The following is a 22,578-nucleotide window of genomic DNA, read 5'->3' as shown; positions in this document are numbered from 1 at the left end:
AAAATGCCCATGCCCAATAATAATCCCAGCCACGTCAATTGTAGTTTAATGAAAATGCTTACAAATACAAATACATGTACCTTAAGATTGCCCTGTCATAAACTTACTGTGGCTATACTTTATGTTAATGTTTTTTATTGGTCAGCAAGGCTTATTACAAGATAATATTTTTACATGGTATAAAATTACCATAATCAGAAAAGTATATATAATATTGGGTCAATTGGTTTAATTTGAGTCAACGATAACTATATATAGTAAGCCAGAGGTCCTGTGTTTGATCCCTAGCTCTCAGTTATGGTGCTGCAAGTATGGACTCGTGAATAATGAATTGCATTACATTTAAAAACATCTCTATAACTTATGGAAAATCAAGGAAACATTTTAACTTGAGAAGGAGTATATAATGAGCATGCATACAGTGTTTTTCCTGTCTGTATAACTGTGTGCGCAAAAGACTCCATTCCCCATCTGTTTTAGCCTTATTTTCCCCAAAAAGGCATTATAAATACCCAGTTGTGTCCATTGATTAAAACTTCCAAAAAACACAAAAAAAATAAAATGGCAATTTACAGAAAACTACTGATCAGAGAAGAGGACAGTTAATGGTAAAAATTGGTGTGTGTGCCATGATATATACATCTAGAATTTAAACTGCATTATAAAACTTGTAAGCATGATATACCAGGGACGTATAATAAGATGTCCCTGGATATACTAATGAAAGAAGGCCATGTTTTTTAACATAATTTGGTCAATTGAAATTTTCCAAAAACACTGTCACAAAACTTGTTAGTCATGCAGAGGTCCCTATCGTTTGCTACATGTACCTTAATTGTAAAAGCATTGAAATAATTATACATGTAATTTATCATGGGAATATTATCTGCAGCATGGCCGTATATTTACCTGGTAACATATTTAAGATATAACTTATAAAATACACAAACTATATAATTTCAGATGGACGGTTGCTCATTGAATAGTATGTTATGGGTTAGCTTCTTGTTGTTTCTATCTTTAAATTGCCTATGTCAATAATGTTGGGAAATGATCTTTTACTTGTACACGTGCTAAGCACCTATGCTCATCCAAGGAATAAGGAAATAATAAAATAAAGCAGTAAATTCCACAGTACATTTCTGCTATACTTACCTTTAATTTTGGTACACCTGCTTTCCCAACCGTTATATTTTTTTCTGCGTTGAATCTTTGTTTACATCTTGTATGCAAACGAGGTGTAACATACGCCGCTCACAGACAACGTTTTACAGATGCTAGCGTAGTATTCGCGGGTTTCCCGACACACTTAATATAATTATGTGATTCCAAGATCTTCACTGTGGTGTTTTCGAATGTTGACACATTTGATTATCATCATTAACAGTGAAATACTTGTATTATGATCTGAAAACTTGTAACTCTCACGGCGGAAATGACAATTTTCATTGCACATGCGCGCTTGCAATTCTCACGGTACTTGCAAAGTACACGCTACACCGACATCCCCTGAAGTTATCGAAACGGCTTGGAATTGACGTCAGCTTTTGAATATTAATTAGCACGCGCGCCTTATCGTTTCTTGTGAATTGTAACAGCCATGTAGCGACACATTTCCCGGGGTTTCGTTGCCGTTTTTATATTAGGAAGAGGTAGATCTCAGAACTAAACAGTACATGGTAGAATAGAAATAATCAACTTTGACTCGTGTATTGTTGCAGGATATACAACTCGGACTCGGATATTTTGCAATTTTAATTAATAACTCAGGCCTGCGGCCTTCGTTATTAATTAAATTGCAAAATATCCTCGTCCTCGTTGTATATCTTGCAACAATACACAAAAAATCGTAAATTATTTATTAAATTAACGATATTCTTAACATACCATTAATAAACACAACACGCATGTATTGAAAGGATTTAATAAATAATCAGAAACATCTGTAAAATGTAAAGACTAAAAGAATATATACTTATTAATCGAGAATAAAAATGTACAAGCAAAAGGAAAAGAAGATATTAAAAACGAGTAAATAAGATCATCGGCAGTACAAAAGATAAAGATGGCGGTTTAAACAGAGTCTAAGAAGAGTCGGGGCATCAGGAGTTTCGAGATTATGTTTCGAGTCACTGCATTTAAGCTGAACTGAAGAATTTATATTCATGATCCATCCCGTCCTTGAAAAGATTTTTAGCGATTCCGATATCTAGTTTAGCTTCGTTTATTTCCTTTTCCAATCTCTTCAGGGTGCTTCCGCCGGCAAAGTTGTTTTTCACCCAACCGGCATATACGCCTTTGTTTTTCTTCTGCAAAATAATATGATTATCAACCTTAATATTTCTGACTCATACAACTGTAAAACGATTTACACAAACAACCATGCATACGTGGTTTGAATATTAATTCTAGACAGTGAAAGCATAAAAAAGGCTCCAATTGGTCACCATATGTTTTGTATACAGTGGACAAGTATAACAGATTTTAAGGACATTTAACGGGTTCCGAATGGTTGCAGTAGGTAGATTAAGGACAATTTTATATGTACTTTAAAATATTAAAATCAAAATATCTATAGAAACACATATTTAACATTGTATCAACTATAAAAGAATTCCACAAACATTCCCCTATCTCTGTCCCCAGCCAGGGCAACAGCATACCTATGATTTCTTATGTATACCCCAGCCCCTATACGTATACCCCTATCTCGATCCCCAGCCCTATACATACTCCTATCTGGGTCCCAGCCAGGCCCACACCATACCTAACAGTATGTGGGTTATATATACTGATGTCCTATACATAATCCTATCTGGGTCCCAGCCAGGCCCACACAACACCTAACAGTATATGTGAGTTATAGATACTGATGTCCCATACATACCCCTATCTGGGTCCCAGCCAGGTCCACACCATACCTAACAGTATATGTGAGTTATAGATACTGATGTCCTATACATACCCCTATAACTGTCCCCAGCCAGGCCCACACCATACCTAACAGTGTATGGGTTATATATACTGATGTTCCATACATACCCCTATAACTGTCCCCAGCCAGGCCCACACCATACCTAACAGTATGTGAGTTATATATACTGATGTCCTATACATACCCCTATCAAGGTCCCAGCCAGGCCCACACCATACCTAACAGTATATGGGTTATAGATACTGATGTCCTATACATACCCCTATAACTGTCCCCAGCCAGGCCCACACCATACCTAACAGTATGTAGGTTATATATACTGATGTCCCATACATACCATATCAAGGTCCCAGCCAGGCCCACACCATACCTAACAGTATATGGGTTATATATACTGATGTCCCATACATACTTCTATCTCTGTCACCAGCCAGGCCCACACCATACCTAACAGTATACGAGTTATAAATTGATGTCTCATGTATACCGCTCTCTCTAACCCCTCACCGCAACTCCTCTTCCACTCTTAACCCCCTATATATCAAAAACATATAAAATAACTAAGACAAAAAATGCATGGAGTTTTATCTTTCTCATGTTACCACTACCACCCTACCCCCCTCCTCTTCGATCCGTCCCTGACATACTTACCTGAAGCTGTTCCCCCAGCCAGGCCCAAAGACTGAGGCATGGCGTCATTGACACGAGAAAATAAATGGTGTCCAATTTTTGAGCGTCTTGCATATACTTCACATACGCCTGACATGCTGTTCCTAGCTCGATGCCAGAAGCTTGCTCGATATGCCATGCTTTAAATGCATCTCTGTAATACCTGCAGTTTAATGATATGTAAATTAGTATAATATACTGATTATTTCCGTACATATTCAATCATAATAGATGATGCTTTAGCTCATTTCGAAAAGCGTTTTATGATTGTGTTCAATTAATTTTCTGTATAATATATACACAGTGAGCTATCATATTGCAATGATTTGAAACAAAAAGAAACTTAGAAGAGGATATATATCAATATATACACTACCACACATTGCTTAATGATATTCCGCGAGATATTCTATTATTTTGTTCTTTACATCTGAAGGTGACTTTTCGGGCTTGCAGATCAAGCGGGTTATCTGCGTTTTCCTTTACATAGATATGACTACATGTTTGAATTTCTTGCATTGGTCAATAACTGATATTTACCCATCGTATTTACCAGCAACGTCACTGAGGAATTTTTTCAGATCCTTGTCGGTTGCACGCTGTGCCGCCGCTTTTATACATTTATATTGTTCGTACAGGTAGACACAGTCTTGGATCACGAAGCCACCTGTGTATAACACAAATAGATTATCAATGCATCATCATTTCTTTCTCATGTTAGTATTGGTCGTTGTCTTTTGGATGAGAAATTTCCCTTTATAATTTACAACATTGATGACTAATCATCTCATTTGATATTAATATACTCAATTAAAGAGAATAATGATATTGAAGATTTTACAAAGTCCTTCGATTTCACCTTATAGATGTTGCAGACCTACCTTGACTGAAATCAACGACATTACAAATCAATATTGACGGGAAAATAAATAAAGGCTTTAGGAAGATGCTGGTTGATGAAAACTATTACTAATTCTGTCAGTAGATTCATAGATTGCTTGTAAAAAAATAATAAACCCTCTCTCTCTTTATCCTGGTTAATATACTTCTGAATTTGCTATTTTAAAAATGATTTATGAGATTAAAATAAATTACCAAACTTGACCGGGTCAAGAGTGCCGGCACCTACACCATCTACAAATGTTGTTTTCAGAACGTCGTTTCTTTTAGCCTCTGTTGATTTCCAAAGTTCATCAAAGTTGGTACCCTAATAAAATAGAAATATGATTGTTAAGGTTTTTGTTATGCAGAGTCCCAAACGAGTCTCGTCGTGCATCTTGTTTGTGACTTCACAGGGTTGGTATAACCCTAAAGACAAAAGTAAATCATTATTGATACGAAAACAGATTTGAATAATCAGAAACAAAATATCTAATTACGCTCAGTAAATTAAAATGATGTTTCAAAACCCCTAAAATATGTTGATATTCATTTAAATATTGGTTGTTATTATGTGAAACATTTGTTAGAAGTATGACGGTCGCCATAACATATTTGAAAAATTAACAGATATTGATTGATTGTCAGATGAAAATTGTAATTTTAATGGTTGTCTTCTAGTATTTGAAAGAGTTGATTCTTTGCAAATAATAGGAGTAAAATATCAGTACATTTCGTCGCAAACAACATAACAACAAAGATTCAAGTTTAACTTAAATGTCACAATTGCTGGTATTTTAAGAGTAACTTACCATCTTCTTCTTCTTCTTCTTCTTCTTCTATTATTTGATTTGAGTCTTCTGTTGTTCGGGAAAACAGCGATTTGGTATTTTGAAGAAATATCCGCGAGTTTTATAGCAAATATTTCAGAATGAATTAAAATCATTAATAAAGAATTGATGAGATTTTCTAAATTCGATGTAAGTTGTTTTTCTAAACGCTCTGACAAAAGCTGAGTCGTGTTTCGGTGTGTTGCTAAACGTTCTCGTTAATCTGTATGTTATATAAATTTAGACATATTATTCATATACACATGGTCAATATTCATGAGTCTAAAACATCCCAGATTGGGACATTTTACGTTTTAAAATATCTTATACAAATATGTGATGATATAACTGTATAAGAAAGACAAAGATATGAGTCTTGGGGAGAGACCCTACACAGGCAATATTCCTTCACAGTGAAAATTTTCACGTGAATTTCACGTGAAAATGGCAAAAAAGTGAAATTCACATGAAATTTTTCCTATGAATTTCACGTGAAAATGGCAAAAAAGTGAAATTCACATATAAATTTTTCCTATGAATTTCACGTGAAATTCACGTAAAGGAATATTGCCTGTGTATGGTACAGTTCAGTAAAAATAGAAAATATGTTCGCTCATCGGTTTTTTCTTCGCACTTACAACTGATTAATGACTATACTCACTTCCCGCGACAGTGAGGTCAAATAAAATGCAGTTGTTCTGATGTAGGCAAATTGAACAGAGGATTGAGGTTGTCCATCCTCCATTAATTACATTGGTCCATAAATCACATGCATCATGTATTTATATACACATTAGCTGTAAAGCCAAATGCAATTTTGGAATTTGATTTGAAAAAAAAAAATATAAAATCGATCTTTTTTAATGACTGGCGGGCTTTATTAAATAGTCATTGTAATAAAATAACCTTAAATTAATTTTCATGATAATTTTTTAATGACGTTATTGACACTGGTGTCAGTTCGCATACTTAGGTGTAAGAAACGGTTAACCAGTTAGTAGGCATGAATGCATAAATAACCAACTGAAACTCCATTGTGTAGTGTAAATATCAATGAGGTGTTCTGTTCAGTGTTGACAATTGTAAGGGCTAAACTGTAATGGCGTAACTTTAGCTGGTGTGGTTGAGAGGTTATGGCGACGTGTCAATTAAATTGTTAATTGTTAATTAAATTGTGTCATTACTGTATATGTAGTCCTATTTAAAAACAATATACACTACCACCTCCGACACTGACTTAGGCACAACATACAAATCAGATACTGGACGGCCATGTATCACAAACAATCCGCTGAAATTAACCGAAGTTGATGGAAACCATGTAAAACGAGAGAACTGAAAATGTTTGTGGACATTGAATATAGAAACAGTAAGTAACATTTATACGCTATTATTGTATTTACGAAAATATTCAATGAAAGTAATCATCAGACACACGTACATTCGATAACATTGTGTATTTATATAATTGATATTGTAAAAATTGTATGAAAGCACTAATAAATGTAGGTATATTATATTGAATACACACATATATATATATATATTCCCTTTGACTACAGAATAAAGTATGGGATGTGGAGGGTCCAGTGTAAAGAAACGAATAGGAGAAGACGATGGACTTCTGACCGAAACAGACACTGACCCGGTAAGATCTTGGCGTCCCCCCCCCCCAGATCTTTTGTTGTAGTAGTTTTCTTCTTTAATGTATACCTCACTTTCTTACAAATATATAAAATGCCCTGTTCGTTCTTACTCGGGTTCATCCAAACCCGGAAGCATTGCTATTGTTTACCCGACAGGGCGAAAGAACAAAACAACTTAATTACATAGTTTTATACCACAACATCCATAGGTGTTATAGACTTACAACCCCTTACTTAATATGCATTCACAAAACAAAATAAAAATAATAAAGTAATCCAAATATTTGAAATCCCAGTAGCAAGTTAGGTATGGGCAGAGTGATATCTTCCATTAGTATAACTATGATAGATACTAAGCGATTGCTATCAGCAATATGTATAAGCTACATAAACAGTCTAATAGATATAAAAATGTATATCGCGTTGTTTAAATACCATAAGTAATCATTCAAAGACAATGTCATGGCCGTCGGTGTGAGCCCACCCTTCAACAGTAGGATAGGTATATCATACTTATAACCCATGAAGATCTTTGCGTGAGATACTGACAACGTGTCAGTGTTTTATTTTAACGGTGTTTTACACATAACCATAGGTTGGGCAAGCTTGCTGGAAGAAATGCGTGCTATCATAATGACAAGGCAAAGACTAGTTAGGATTAAAATGGACTGTTTATAATATACGACGTACTTGATAATGTGAATATTCAAACATGAATCACAACTTGATATAAAATAAAATTGTATGGATATCTCCTACTTTGATAAACAAACTACAATACTCGCCATATCATGACCATTACCGCTTAAATAACAAATCCGGTAATATCAATGGTATTTTACCAGCCTTATAATCACTGTTCTCGTGCTAATTAACATGAGTAACTTGATCAAATTTTAGGATATATCATAGATAACCATGGATTTTGCTGTTGACATGTAATTTGTTAAACTGTTTGCAAATTCTACAACAAATGCATGTGACAAGGAGGTTATGATAAACCTCGAGGACTAAAAATCTAACAGAATAAAACGATAGACTTCCACCTGAGAAAAGGTCAGGCTGCAATCTGTTTTAGTTAGTGTGTTCAGGACATCAATATCCAATACGTGGCTTGTGGCTTGTGCAAAATGGACTCTCTAGATATTTTCACTGACTCGAAACATGTTTTTTTTGTCGTTATTCCTCCATAATTGCCTAGATCTTGATATATATCCTCATTGCTGTTTTTCCTCCTGTAGACTTCAATTTGACTTTGTAACATAATATTTACAAGTTAATGATATTGTAGATAACATTCTGACGTTTAATATGAAGAAATACAAAGTTAAGCAAGTGGATATGTAGTATTTATAGTACCACTAAGCAGTTTTCTTTTCCAGGCTGATTTTCCCTACATACCAGATGGCTACCCTCCACCGAGACCGTCGTATTCGAAAAAGAAAAATTTGTTTAAGGAACGGGAATTTAAAAAGATAGATCACAGAGCAAACACGGTAAGTTAGATCAGAACAAATACGGGGTAAATTAGATCATAGTGCACTGACAAGTCCTAAAGGACTAAACATCTGTATGACATCCCTAACATCACTGACGAGTCCTAGAAGGACGAAACATCTGTATGATGTCCCTAACATCACTGACGAGTCCTAGAAGGACGAAACATCTGTATGATGTCCCTAACATCACTAACAAGTCCTAGAAAGACGAAACATCTGTATGATGTCCCTAACATCACTGACGAGTCCTAGAAGGACGAAACATCTTTATGATGTCCCTAACATCACTGACGAGTCCTAGAAGGACGAAACATCTGTATGATGTCCCTAACATCATTGACGAGTCCTAGAAAGACGAAACATCTGTATGATGTCCCTAACATCACTGACGAGTCCTAGAAGGACGAAACATCTGTATGATGTCCCTAACATTACTAACAAGTCCTAGAAAGACGAAACATCACTAAAAAGTCCTAGAAGGACGAAACATCTGTATGATGTCCCTAACATCACTGACGAGTCCTAGTAGGACGAAACATCTGTATGATGTCCCTAACATCACTAAAAAGTCCTAGAAGGACGAAACATCTGTATGATGTCCCTAACATCACTAAAAAGTCCTAGAAGGACGAAACATCTGTATGATGTCCCTAGCATCACAGACAAGTCTTAGAAGGATAAAACAGATATATGATGTCCTTTATATCACTGACAAGTCCTAGAAGGATAAAAGAGCTGTGTTATGCAGTTCAATTTCTTTTTGACTTTACTACATCTAATTATTAATTTGTACTGAAAGGGAAATGAATCAATATCTTCTATGTTGTTTTTTTTACAATACACTCTACAAAAAACGATTTACACAACATAAGATGGTTGTTATTTGTTTTACTCGATTTAAATGTTACGACGTGTTTTCAAGGCACCAGATGAACTAGGGAACAGCTTTGAAGATCTGCTCAGTTATCTGACCGAAGGTTTGACTACCGATCTCCAGCGTGTCCGAGCAATCTTCTATTGGATTGGTTGTAAGAACCAACATCTACCGTCGTCAGGGGGACCCCCGGACTCTCCAAACTACATCTTCCTACAGGTCAAACGAAACCACATGTCCTTCTGTTACCTGTTCGCGAGACTATGCAGGTTAGTATCACATCTAGTCGAAGCGTTGCTGATTTATAAGTTTGATTAAAGTCTTCTTTTTTTTTTTTAAATCTCATGAAAATAAAGATAATTTTGAAATTTCATCACTAAAACTAATTCTAATGCTGCCAAATTGAATACATCATTTCATGTTTGCTACAGTCCATGGACTGGCGACTTGAATAGATATTGATTAATTTGAGTCGGGAACGAAAATTCTTCGATGTCTTCTTTTTTTCTGTTATTAACTCTGGTATAAAAACTAGACAAATAAGTTTAATATCACATTTAGGGAACAATTTGGACTTAATGTAAAAGAAGCTTGTGATAACACAATGTATTTGTTTCTAAACAGAGAAATCATTTCGCAATAACTTTCACAATTTCATTTTCGATTATATATTTCCATACAAAGGATCGAAAACATGGCCAATCTTTAGGTAAAGTGATCGCTATTAATATACTGTATACCTGGCAATTTTCGACCTCGTTTAATTTTGCCATTTTATGATGAAGGCGAACATCTCAAGCTGAATTGAAGGACTGATAAACCGTTGTAGATTGGACAACTGTAGATCATCAGCTTGTTGAATTCAAACACACGTTTGCACAATATATCCATCATTGTTCATGTACGGATAATTTTGTAGCATTGGTTGAAAGTAATTGTGCGGATATCAATTGAATATGCATGTATGCCTGTATAATTCTTACCTTCACCTTGCATGTCATGTTTTTTTTTATCATGAATAGTGATATCGGTTCAAAATATATTGTACATACAAATATATGCTCTTTTAAAATTGTCAAATTGGAAAATAGGGCATCAATTAAATTGTGTGCTTTATGGATCTCTCTTTATACATTTTAGACGCTTGTTTAGGCCAATTTGGAATTCCCTGTCTTCTCTTCTGTGCGTTTGGTCACTGGCGAGTCCAGAGGGACGAAACAGCCGCACGAAGGAGAATCTAGCTATTCAACTTTATGTACTTTGGAAATAATTTGTATATATTTTGCATTCCGTCGTATATTAGAATTACCGGTTTTATTTAAGTTTCGACATTGCCTTGTTCTATTGTATGGCGGGGTGTATTGTCATATTGTATGGCCGGGGTGTCTTGTCATATTGTTTGGCGGGGTGTATTGTCATATTGTATGGCGGGATGTATTGTCATATTGTATGGCGGGGTGTCTTGTCATATTGTATGGCGGGGTGTCTTGTCATATTGTATGGCGGGGTGTCTTGTCATATGGTATGGCGGGGTGTATTGTCCTACTGTATGGCGGGGTGTATTGTTCTATTGTATGGCGGGGTGTATTGTCCTAGTCTATGACCTGGGTGTATTGTCATATGGTATGGCGGGGTGTATTGTCCTACTGTATTCTAGATGTGTATTGTCCTATTGTATGACCGGGGTATGTTGTCCAGTTGTATTTTTAGGGTTTTTTTCCTATTTTTGTTGTATGCCCGAGGTCTAATCAGCTACCTCAGCCCACCATAATGACTGTTTATATATATATATATAAAAAGCCAAACACAGATCTGCTGTCTCCCTAGTACTTTCGCGGCTACATTCTGCCGCTCTTCAGGGCAGAATATAGCCGCGAAAGTACTAGGGAGACAGCAGATCTGCGTTTGGCTTTTTATTTTATTATTATTTACCGTCACATGGACATTTCAACTGTATTCTATATATATATATATATATATATTACCTGTTACATTGGACAGGGAGGCCAATATCCCGTGTGTGGTTATTGTGGGGGTGGCGAAGGCGGCTGGATATGAAGTCGGTGACGGTCAAGATGCGGTCAGCAAGCAACATAACAGATGGAACGGTGTGTACGTGGACGGAGAATGGAGATTGGTCTTCCCACTCTGGGCATTCTCAGCGGTCAGCGGTCACAGCACAGGAAAATACACACTAGTGGAAAGTAAAGGTAGGTGTTTTATACAGACAGCTGATAGAGCTACTCAGAACGTTACTCAGATCGTGTTGCAGTGGGTGAGGGCCGCGGTTGCCGAGTGGTTAAGGTGTCCCGACACTTTAACACTAGCCCTCCACCTCTGGGTTGCGAGTTCGAAACCTACGTGGGGCAGTTGCCAAGTACTGACCGTAGGCCGGCGGTTTTTCTCCCGGTACTCCGGCTTTCCTCCACCTCCAAACCTTGCACGTCCTTAAATGAGGCTGGCTGTTAATAGGACGTTAAACAAAATAAACCTAAACTTAAGTGTTGCAGTGACTGAACTCAAAACATCCTTTTACGCGAGTCGGATACGACTATTGTCTGCATTTACAGTTTCCTTCTAACAGTCTGAGACCTAACTGTTTCCTGTTGTATCTCACGATTTTTAACTCCGATGATAAACGTTCTTTTGGTGGTGGATTTTCAAATAACATTTATTATGACAAAGATTCTATTTCTCAAATCAATTTTAGAGTTGTATACAACTGTTTCAGAACAATAATTTTTGTATGCATTTCGTCACTTTTCAATTGTTTTTAGAACAATGGAGTTTTTGCGCATTTAATCAATAAGTGAACTGTTTTAGAACAATGCCTTTTTGTGTGTATTTCATCACTGAGTCAATTGTTTTTAGAACAATGGAGTTTTTGCGCATTTAATCACTAAGTCCAGTGTTTTAGAACAATGCCTTTTTGTGTGTATTCATCACAAGGTCGATTGTTTTTAGAACAATGGATTTGCATCTTGTTGTTATATAGCTATCTATAGAGCATTGTCTTTTGTGTTTTCACAACTCGTGCAACTGCCTTGTTAGCTCACCTGGTCCGAAGGACCAAGGTGAGCTTATGCCATACCGTAGCGTCCGTCGTCCGTTCGTCCGCCCGTCCGCCCGTCCGTCCGTCAACAATTGACTTCTTCATAACCACAGATCAGAATTTGTCCAAATTTGGTCAGAAGCATACCTATGGGGTGGGGACTCATAATTGTACAAATGGTGGGGCTGACCCCTCAGGGGTCTGAGGGGCGGGGCCAAAAGGGGTCAATATAGCTTGATATAAACGACTTCTTCTCTGAAACCGAGCAATGGATATCGCTCACATTTGCCTGGTAGCATCACTATGAGGTGGGGATTCAAAATTATACAAATGATAGGGCTGGCCCCCCCCCCCCCCCCCCCCCCCCCCCCCCCCCCCCCACACACACACACACACACACACACACACACACACACACAAGGGGCCTGAGGGGCGGGGCCAAATGTGGTCAATTGGGCTATATTGATATAAGCGACTTTTTCTCTGAAACTAAGCAATGGTTATCTTTAATATTTGACTGGTAGCATTCCCTTGGGTTAAGGATTCGAAATTGTACAAATGACAGGGCCACCCCCCTGGGCGCTGACGGGCGGGACCAAAAGGGGTCAATTTGGTTTAATTGATATAAACAACTTCTTCTCTGAAACTAAGCAATGTATATCACTCACATTTGCATGGTAGCATGGTCATGGGGTGGGGATTCAAAATTGTACAAATTTTGGGGTTGACCCCCAGGGGGCTTAGGGGTGGAGCCAAAAGGGGTCAATTTAACTAAATTGATATGAACAACTTCTTCTCTGAAACAGCTCATATTTGACTGGTAGCATCCTTTTGGGTAGTGATTCAAAATTTTGTAAAGGAAGGCCTCCCCTCCTAGGGGCCTGAGGGGCGGGGCCAAATGTGGTCTATTGGGCTATATTGATATAAGCGACTTTTTCTCTGAAAACGAGCGATGGATATCGCTCATATTTGTCAGGTAGCATCACTATTAGGTGGAGATTCAAAATTGTACAAATGATGGGGCCGACCCCCAGGGGCCTGAGGGGCGGGGCCAAATGTGGTCAATCGGGCTATATTGATATAAACGACTTCTTCTCTGAAACCGAGCAATGGATATCGCTCATATTTACCTGGTAGCATCACTATTGGGTGGGGATTCAAAATTGTACAAATGATGGGGCTGACCCCCGGGGAGCTAAGAGGCGGGGCCAAAAGGGGTCAATTTGGCAGAATTGATATAAACAACTTTTTGTCTGAAACTAAGCAATGGTTATCTTTAATATTTGACTGGTAGCATTCCCTTGGGTTAAGGATTCGAAATTGTACAAATGACAGGGCCACCCCCCTGGGCGCTGACGGGCGGGACCAAAAGGGGTCAATTTGGTTAAATTGATATAAACAACTTCTTCTCTGAAACTAAGCAATGTATATCACTCACATTTGCATGGTAGCATGGTCATGGGGTGGGGATTCAAAATTGTACAAATTTTGGGGTTGACCCCCAGGGGGCTTAGGGGTGGAGCCAAAAGGGGTCAATTTAACTAAATTGATATGAACAACTTCTTCTCTGAAACAGCTCATATTTGACTGGTAGCATCATTTTGGGTAGGGATTTTGTAAAGGAAAAGGGTTTCAATAGGTTTAAACAACTTCTTTTCAGAAACTAAGCAATGGATATCACTCACATTTGTGTGGTAGCATCCCTATGGGGTTGCGCCAAAAGTCAATTTCATTTCATGGATTAATGCATTTTTGGCATAAAAACCTCACGTACCCATATGAAATGCCAATGATATATTGACATAGCAATACCAGTGAAAAATATGCTTAATCATCATTCTTGTTTCATATCTCATAAAATCCAGGTGAGCTCTCAAAAAAACTAAACATGGAAGCAACTTCCGGTGATGGTAATTTAATAATGTACAAAATGACGGATTCTGGATATGCGACTGATGGTTTATAATATATATCTATAAATGATATATATAACACTATATTATACTTTCAATGATGCTTTGTATTTTATCGGTATATTTTTGTATTCTGAAAAATGACGTTTACATTTAATCACTAATTTAACTGTTTTAAGAACAAATATATTTTGGATCATATTGCAACTGTACAACTTTTCGTTTTGTACTAATTTTTTATCCTAAGGGAACGGCACTTTAAGCAATGACTCTTAGACGTCGCTTTCAACGTACACATATCCTGTATTTGAATATCATATTTACTTACAGTTCCATACAGATGTATTCTTTTATTTAACTAGGTGGTGCAGCAAGAGAAAAAGAGACACAGTCTTCAGGGGTGAATGTCACGCAGTTAAATGAATATTTCTTCTTGCCGGACCCTGATGAGTTCATCAATCTTGCAATGGCCACCGATCCGAAATGGCAGCTTTTAAGCGAACCTTATGACATCAAGAAATTCACAGATATAGCACATGTCCGACCACATTATTTTAGTGGAGATGTCAAAATATTGACGGATAACAAAGCATGTTTATATTCGAAACAAGGAGAAATAAGCATCGGGTTTAAGACCGTGAACCCAAAGTGGTGTGGAGTTTTGTCGTATTTGCTGTTTTACAACGATCACGAATCAGTCGATCCTCTACTTAAAGATCTACAACTAGAACGCTATATCATGATGGAACGCCGTAGCTCTATGTGGATATTTCACGCGCGATGTCCTTGTGTAGGGGTGTACAAATTATCAATTACCTGCGCTCAGAGTGACGCTGCCTTCTTTAGGATATGTAACTTCAAACTCATTTGCAATGAAGTAAAGGAACGAATCCAGCCCCTGCCGTGTCAAGTTGGTACGGCAGGCTGGGGTCCAAGTAAGGACACGTCTAAGGCTGGACTCACCTCGCCCTCACAAAGCAAAGGCATAGTTCATACTTCCAGAGGACGAGACATCAACTTCGTCTTCGCGGTTATCAAAGACATAGCGGTGCGGACAGAGTTGGTTCAGAATGGAGCGACGACTAATGACCTTCACGCATGCGTATCGCATGCTATAGACGTGAACTCTAAGCTTAATGTGGCAGTCAAGGTTCCAGCGCCAGGGGAATATGCTCTTCGTATACACACGACAGACACGAAGACTACAGAAGAGACAAATGCGTGTAATTACTTGATTTCCAGCGACCATCAGTCACAGAAAAAGAAGAAAGCAGAGGTAAGGATATAACTAAAACGTATTTACTTTTAATAAATTCATACTGTTAGAAATAATCCTAACATTAGTAAATAATCAATTTTCCATTGTTTGTACGCAGAATGCGGCTTTCTGATTGGTTGAGGTTTTTTCATACCACTATGAAAAAAATTCCGAGAATGGCGCGAAAAATGTGACATCACAATACGATAATTGACGTTGCGTATTGATTTGAGAAAAAGAATCCCATTTAAAACCAGTAAAATTGTACATAAAACATGCTTTAAATTAGAAAATTATTTTCAAAAATTAATGATAAGCATTGGTGTCAATTATTTTTTAGTTTCATAGGGGTATGAAAAAAAATTAGTTTGCGAACTTCTGTAAGAATCCGCTACGCGGATTCATACAGTTTGCAAACAAAATTTTGTTCATACCCCGATGAAACTAAAAAAAATTGACGTCAATACTTAATTGCAAGTAATTGCAAGATAATTCATTTTCTGATTGGTGCTTTATTAAGGAGGGAAAATCCGCCGTTTTCTGCAGAATTGAGAGAACAATAAACATTATGAAAGTGTTGCTTAACCTCATGACATGTCATGACAACCTTAAAAAGGCCAATAAACAAATGAGATTTGCTAAAACGTCGCACCGAGTCCTCTTTTTCTTTATATCCACGTACATAACTATGAATATATGCTCGGTTTCTGTGGAAAGGAGTCGTCTTTTCTTTTTACACTGTTTCCCATATATCTTTTTTTTTCTCCGACATTTTCCGATACATCTTTTCCCCATACACTGTTTCCACTGCATCTTTTCTTCGACATTCTTTCCCATGCATTTTTCTCCTACACACTTTCCCTTAAATCTTTTCCTCTTGCAGTTTCCCATTCATTTTTTCCTACACTCTTTCCCATGCAAATTTGACTTCTACACACTCTCCCACGCGTCTTTTTCTCCTACACTTTCCCATTCATCATTTTCTCCTACACTTTCCCGTTCATCCTTTTCTCCTACACTTTCCCATTCATCCTTTTCTCCTACACTTTCCCATTCATCCTTTTCTCCTACACTTTCCCGTTCATCCTTTTCTCCTACACTTTCCCATGCATCTTTTCTCCTACACTTTCCCGTTCATCCTTTTCTCCTACACTTTCCCGTTCATCCTTTTCTCCTACACTTTCCCGTTCATCCTTTTCTCCTACACTTTCCCATTCATCCTTTTCTCCTACACTTTCCCGTTCATCCTTTTCTCCTACACTTTCCCATGCATCTTTTCTCCTACACTTTCCCATGCATCTTTTCTCCTACACTTTCCCATGCATCTTTTCTCCTACACTTTCCCATGCATCTTTTCTCCTACACTTTCCCATGCATCTTTTCTCCTACACTTTCCCGTTCATCCTTTTCTCCTACACTTTCCCATTCATCCTTTTCTCCTACACTTTCCCGTTCATCCTTTTCTCCTACACTTTCCCATGCATCTTTTCTCCTACACTTTCCCATGCATCTTTTCTCCTACACTTTCCCATTCATCCTTTTCTCCTACACTTTCCCATGCTTCCTTTTCTCCTATACTTTCCCATTCATCCTTTTCTCCTACACTTTCCCATTCATCCTTTTCTCCTACACTTTCCCGTTCATCCTTTTCTCCTACACTTTCCCATTCATCCTTTTCTCCTACACTTTCCGTTCATCCTTTTCTCCTACACTTTCCCATGCTTCCTTTTCTCCTACACTTTCCCATTCATCCTTTTCTCCTACACTTTCCCGTTCATCCTTTTCTCCTACACTTTCCCGTTCATCCTTTTCTCCTACACTTTCCCATTCATCCTTTTCTCCTACACTTTCCCGTTCATCCTTTTCTCCTACACTTTCCCATGCTTCCTTTTCTCCTACACTTTCCCATTCATCCTTTTCTCCTACACTTTCCCATGCATCTTTTCTCCTACACTTTCCCATTCATCCTTTTCTCCTACACTTTCCCATGCATCTTTTCTCCTACACTTTCTCATGCATCTTTTTTCATACACTTTCCCATGCATCTTCCTACACTCTTTCTCATACACAACTACAGTCTACAAATGGTCGTCCTGTGTTACAGAACAAACTTGAAAAACAACTAAGAGAGACAATGAAGAAAGCGACAGAAGGAACCGACTATGTTGGGCTGACTAATGCGATTGAAGCCTTTACTCAACTCGACCTAGAGGATCGGGGAGACTTAGCCGCAGCCATCAACAGACAGTTGTGTTTACAGTTGAGGAGAGGCAAGTAAACCTAGGCTACATGTGTAGTTCATAGTTTTTATGTTACCTGAGATGAAGTCTCATTAGATCTATTGCGATTGCATTTTGTTCCGGCTTCGTGCGTCGTCCGTCAAACATTTAACATTTTTGACTTCTCCAAAACCGCTGAACCAGATTCAGTGAAAATTGGCAGGAAGCTTTATTAACCAAAGATCAACCAAAATTGTGAATTATATGGTCCCCACCCCACAGGGCCCTGAGGGGCAGGGGCAAACTGACTAAAAGTTCAAAAATCTTCTTCTCAACTCCCAGATATAGCAGAATCAAATACTCTTCATAGAAAGGAGGTCCTGAGGTCCTTTACCAAAATTGTGAATCTTATGACCTTGGGGTCTCACGTTTCTCCGAGTGCTTAGGTAAACTTTGCTTTACTTTATATGGGGAAATCACAGTATTGACTATCATTCTAACTTGGTTAACATTATCAGCATTGGATGACATCTTGATGGCATGCACATGTTGGTCCTGACTCACCCACAGGGGCTTATGGGTGGGGCCAAAAAGGGTCAAATGAACCGACATATTTCAAAACTCAGGTGACCAATATGGCCGATGGGCCTCTTGTTTGTTTTACTCATTATCCAAAATTTGACAGAAATATCAAACAGCGTGATTTCCTAACTACCATTTAGGATTGTTTAATGGTATGGTCCTTAGCAATAGTTAATAGTTATGAAAGGACGAAACAGCTGTTTGGTGTCCCTAACATCACTGAATACCCCTAGAAGGACGAAATGGTTGTATGATGTCCCTAACATCACTGAATACCCCTAGAAGGACGAAACGGCTATTTGGTGTCCCTAACATCACTGAATACCCCTAGAAGGACGAAATGGCTGTTTGGTGTCCCTAACATCACTGAATACCCCTAGAAGGACGAAATGGTTGTATGATGTCCCTAACATCACTGAATACCCCTAGAAGGACGAAATGGTTGTATGATGTCCCTAACACCAATGAATAGTCCTGGAAGGGCACAATGGCTGTTTGGTGTGCATAACATCATTGAATTATCCTGGAAGGGCGTATGGCTGTATGATGCTGTTTTAAATTCACGATTCGGCATTTACTGTATCACCTGCTGAACTCGTATTTTAAAAGTGCTTCTTACTGCCATCTGGTCTCATCATTCACTATGCACTACTGTATAATTAGAACGGTGTCTGGACAACCAAAGAAACACAAAGATAAGTAAAACTAGTGAAAATCATATCCTATATCCATCTGTCGACGAGACAATAGGAACGACTTAAATTATATTTGTATCATTAAGAAAAAAAAAATCATCAATAAAAAATCACAATCATTGGTAACCTACGCAATATAAAAACATAAGTATGTATCCTACATCAATCTGTCTACGAAACAATAGGAACGACTAAAATTGTTTTTGTATTAAGAAAAAAATATCAATGGAAATTTACAATTGCAGTAACCTACGTAATAGAGCAACACAAGTACCTTTTTACAATTCATTTTCATAGAAAATACGTCAATAAGCAGACAATCTCTGATTATCTTTGATTCAATTACTCACTTATCGGTAAACATACAGGTTTTATTGTAGTATTTTAAACTGCTGAAAGCTTTATGCAACCACAAAGGCTTTTGTTGATATCGTTTATATACACAGATCTACGGGATGCGATGCTTCGTCGTAATGTTGGAGTCCTGGATATAGCAATACAGAAGGCGAAGTCATCGGAACATGAGCAACAACTACGAGCTAAGATAGAGGAGGCTGAGGAGTTACGTGACCATCTAGCCAAGCTCCACAAGTTTGCGCACGGCGTCCTGCAGCTGAAACAACCGACTGTGTCGGAACTTCATCGATACAAGACTCCGCCTATCCCGGTCCATGACGTCATGTTGGCCACATACATTATGCTAGGAGAACCAAGGGAAAATATCAAGGTAGAACGACAATAAAAATAAATGTACTTCACCCTAAAGCCATCTTTATGATGTCATGCCTGTTTCATCAAATAGTACTTAACTAAAAGAAATTATTTAACTATTTTTTCCATAGGAAACCACTGTAACGTTAAGGGAGCTTTCTTAACTTCAGGTTGTTGTCCGTGATTCTGATAATACTTTCCTATACAATAATGGAAATGTTAAACGATCGACGAAATTTTGGCAAAAGCACAGGTGTCTGCTTCTGATTAGTATATATCAGGAGAAAGGGTTAATAATTTTTTTATAAATACTAACAAAAAGCAGACGCCTGTGGTCCGAGTTTGTATTTATCATCTCCTTCCTGAAGTCTAATATCGGTTTACTGTTAAAGTACTCAATTTGACGCACTCAAATTTTAGAGCAAAAACATATTTAAATATATAAGCGGAATGAAGAATTAGCACATCAAAAAATTAATGATTTCCATAGAAACTAATGTATGTAGACTACAATTAGCGCGATCCTAATTTCGGGGGATTTTTTTCAGCAGAATAACGCTAAAATAAGATTACCTCTAAAATAAGATATCCGCTAAAATAAGATTACCGCTAAAATAAGATTACCGCTAAAATAAGATTACTGTTAACATAAGAATACCTCTAATATAAGATTACCTCTAAAATAAGATTACCGCTAAAATAAGATTAACACTGAAATAAGATTACCACTGAAATAAGATTGACACTGAAATAAGTTTACCGCTAAAGTAAGATTACCGCTAAAATGTGTACGTTTATAGTATGTTGTTTATTTTCCGCAATAGATACATTCTTTTCGAATGAATTTATTCGGTTTATATTTACACTTGCTGTCTTGTGTATTTTTTATTGATTGTGTAGAACTGGAAGTCGGTGCAGGGTATTCTTGGCAAGCTTGGGAAAAGAGGGTTGATCAATCGAGTCAGAGAGTTTGACACGGTTCACTTAACGTCAGACATGATAGAGGAAGTGGACACACTCATCAACAGCTACAACGAGGAGATGGTCTGTTTACGGAGTCCAGCTGCTGCAACGTTCCATACCTGGGTAAGTATACTCTACAGGGAATTTTTCAAGGCTGACAATTTAAGTAATGGCCCACAGAATAATCCAAGATATGGAAATTCAGCGATGATTAACATATTAATCTATATGTACAGATATTCTTTGTGGGGTCAGTCTTTATAATCGACTCTTGTCATTGTAAAATAAATTCCTTAAATCATTCTAAATCACATGACTCTCCTAGATAGCCAACTCCACACCCTCAAACTTTGTTTGGTCGGGTGTTTGAAGTTGAGTTATATATTCTAAATAATCATGGGCGCCATAGCAAACGTTAGCTTGGTTTGTTAAGGCCATATGATTTTCGCTTTTTTTGGAATCGTATTGAACAAACATACAAAGAAAATGGTCAAAATTGCCATGGTTTCGACAAAGAAGTTGTTAAGGTTCTTGAGACAGGGAGAGTAATACGAGAACGTTGTGTTTATGCTAAATGTATTTTTTTTTAAATGTGGGGTACATAGTTTTGACTATCGTATATCAAGATGAAAAATGTTTATTCATATTTTTAATAAAATGTTTTCATGTCATGTTGACGCTGTGGTATATTTGGTATTTGTATGTTACCAATATAACCTACCGAAATGTCTCTTATGCTTCGATTTTGAAGTCCTTGTGTGTCAAAATTGTGGTCCTTGTATGTCAAAGCTGTGGTCCTTGTGTGTCAAAGCTGTGGTCCTTGTGTGTCAAAGCTGTGATCCTTATGTGTCAAAGTTGTGGTCCTTGTGTATCAAAGTTGTGGTCCTTGTGTGTCAAAGCTGTGGTCCTTAAATGTCAAAGCTGTGGTCCTTGTGTGTCAAAGCTGTGGTCCTCGTGTGTCAAAGCTGTGGTCCTCGTGTGTCAAAGCTGTGGTCCTCGTGTGTCAAAGCTGTGGTCCTCGTGTGTCAAAGCTGTGGTCCTCGTGTCAAAGCTGTGGTCCTCGTGTGTCAAAGCTGTGGTCCTCGTGTGTCAAAGCTGTGGTCCTTGTGTGTCAAAGCTGTGGTCCTTGTGTAGCTCTTGTGTGTGGTCGCGTAATGATAAACACGAACCTTTCCATATACATAGAGGATAAAAAACCACAAAAAAGCATGTTTCTTTGTTATACAGTACAAACACCACGTGACTATATAACATAATATTACCATATGTACATGTTTGTCTATTCTTCATTTCAGTTAACCAATATTGTGGACGATTATAAAGGGAATGGCTTGCAGCAGTAGATGTCTAATCCGCCATGGCTTCCACACGTTCTGCCGTTGATTACAAATTGAAGAGGAACTATCTATTACATATTACCAGTGATGTATCCAATCAGTGAAAGTGATGTATCCAATCAGTGAAATGTTCTTCGTTGTGGTGATAAATAACACTACAAAAGCAAATACAGAACAAAAATGCCCAACCAGACAGATCGAAACAAAAGTACACAAATGACTGCATACATGTACAATTGACCAATCAGACAGCTCGAAACAAAAGTACACAATGACTGCATACAATTGACCAATCAGACAGCTCGAAACAAAAGTACACAAATGACTGCATACATGTGCAATTGACCAATCAGATAGCTCGAAACAAGTAAAGTATTTGTAATAAACTGAATATACAGTACAATGCCTTCCAGAAGTTCCTAGTCACTTTGCAGAAAAATACTTTGAAATTCAGTACATTTGATTTAACAAGAGGCCCATGGGCCTTAACGGTCACCTGATTTTTGAAATATTTCA

At 37.6% G+C, this 22,578-nt stretch overlaps 2 protein-coding genes across 2 annotated transcripts; one reads left to right on the top strand and one right to left on the bottom strand.

Moving 5' to 3' along the window:
* Positions 1–1,908: 1,908 nt before the first annotated feature.
* Positions 1,909–5,360, bottom strand: LOC117335234. Its single transcript, XM_033895225.1, has 5 exons — positions 5,296–5,360; positions 4,700–4,811; positions 4,145–4,271; positions 3,587–3,767; positions 1,909–2,309 (listed from the first exon to the last, which is right to left on the bottom strand). The coding sequence occupies exons 1-5, from the start codon at positions 5,296–5,298 to the stop codon at positions 2,139–2,141; spliced, it is 594 nt and encodes a 197-aa protein (XP_033751116.1). The 5' UTR covers positions 5,299–5,360; the 3' UTR covers positions 1,909–2,138.
* Positions 5,361–9,359: 3,999 nt separating this feature from the next.
* Positions 9,360–22,578, top strand: LOC117334783 (hillarin-like). The gene is made up of 7 exons (XM_033894585.1): positions 9,360–9,601; positions 11,334–11,542; positions 14,660–15,573; positions 17,660–17,829; positions 19,451–19,778; positions 20,663–20,848; positions 22,021–22,578. The coding sequence occupies exons 1-7, from the start codon at positions 9,360–9,362 to the stop codon at positions 22,066–22,068; spliced, it is 2,097 nt and encodes a 698-aa protein (XP_033750476.1). The 3' UTR covers positions 22,069–22,578.

The sequence above is a fragment of the Pecten maximus genome, chromosome 9 (assembly GCF_902652985.1).
Source record: "Pecten maximus chromosome 9, xPecMax1.1, whole genome shotgun sequence".
In the NCBI taxonomy this organism is placed as follows: domain Eukaryota; kingdom Metazoa; phylum Mollusca; class Bivalvia; order Pectinida; family Pectinidae; genus Pecten; species Pecten maximus.
The sequence above is the reverse complement of the archived record's forward strand: the minus strand, read 5'-3'. Positions and strand labels throughout refer to the sequence as shown.

Bases quoted from the DNA above. Each gene is read 5' to 3' on its own strand.
- LOC117335234 (XM_033895225.1), bottom strand. The intron at 4,272-4,699 runs GTAATTTATTTT...TGTTATACACAG, and splicing joins TCTTGACCCGGTCAAGTTTG to GTGGCTTCGTGATCCAAGAC. The intron at 2,310-3,586 runs GTAAGTATGTCA...ATTATTTTGCAG, and splicing joins GGCTGGGGGAACAGCTTCAG to AAGAAAAACAAAGGCGTATA.
- LOC117334783 (XM_033894585.1), top strand. From the start codon at position 9,360: ATGTTACGACGTGTTTTCAAGGCACCAGATGAACTAGGGAACAGCTTT. The intron at 9,602-11,333 runs GTTAGTATCACA...TACATTGGACAG, and splicing joins CTGTTCGCGAGACTATGCAG to GGAGGCCAATATCCCGTGTG. The intron at 11,543-14,659 runs GTAGGTGTTTTA...TTATTTAACTAG, and splicing joins CACACTAGTGGAAAGTAAAG to GTGGTGCAGCAAGAGAAAAA.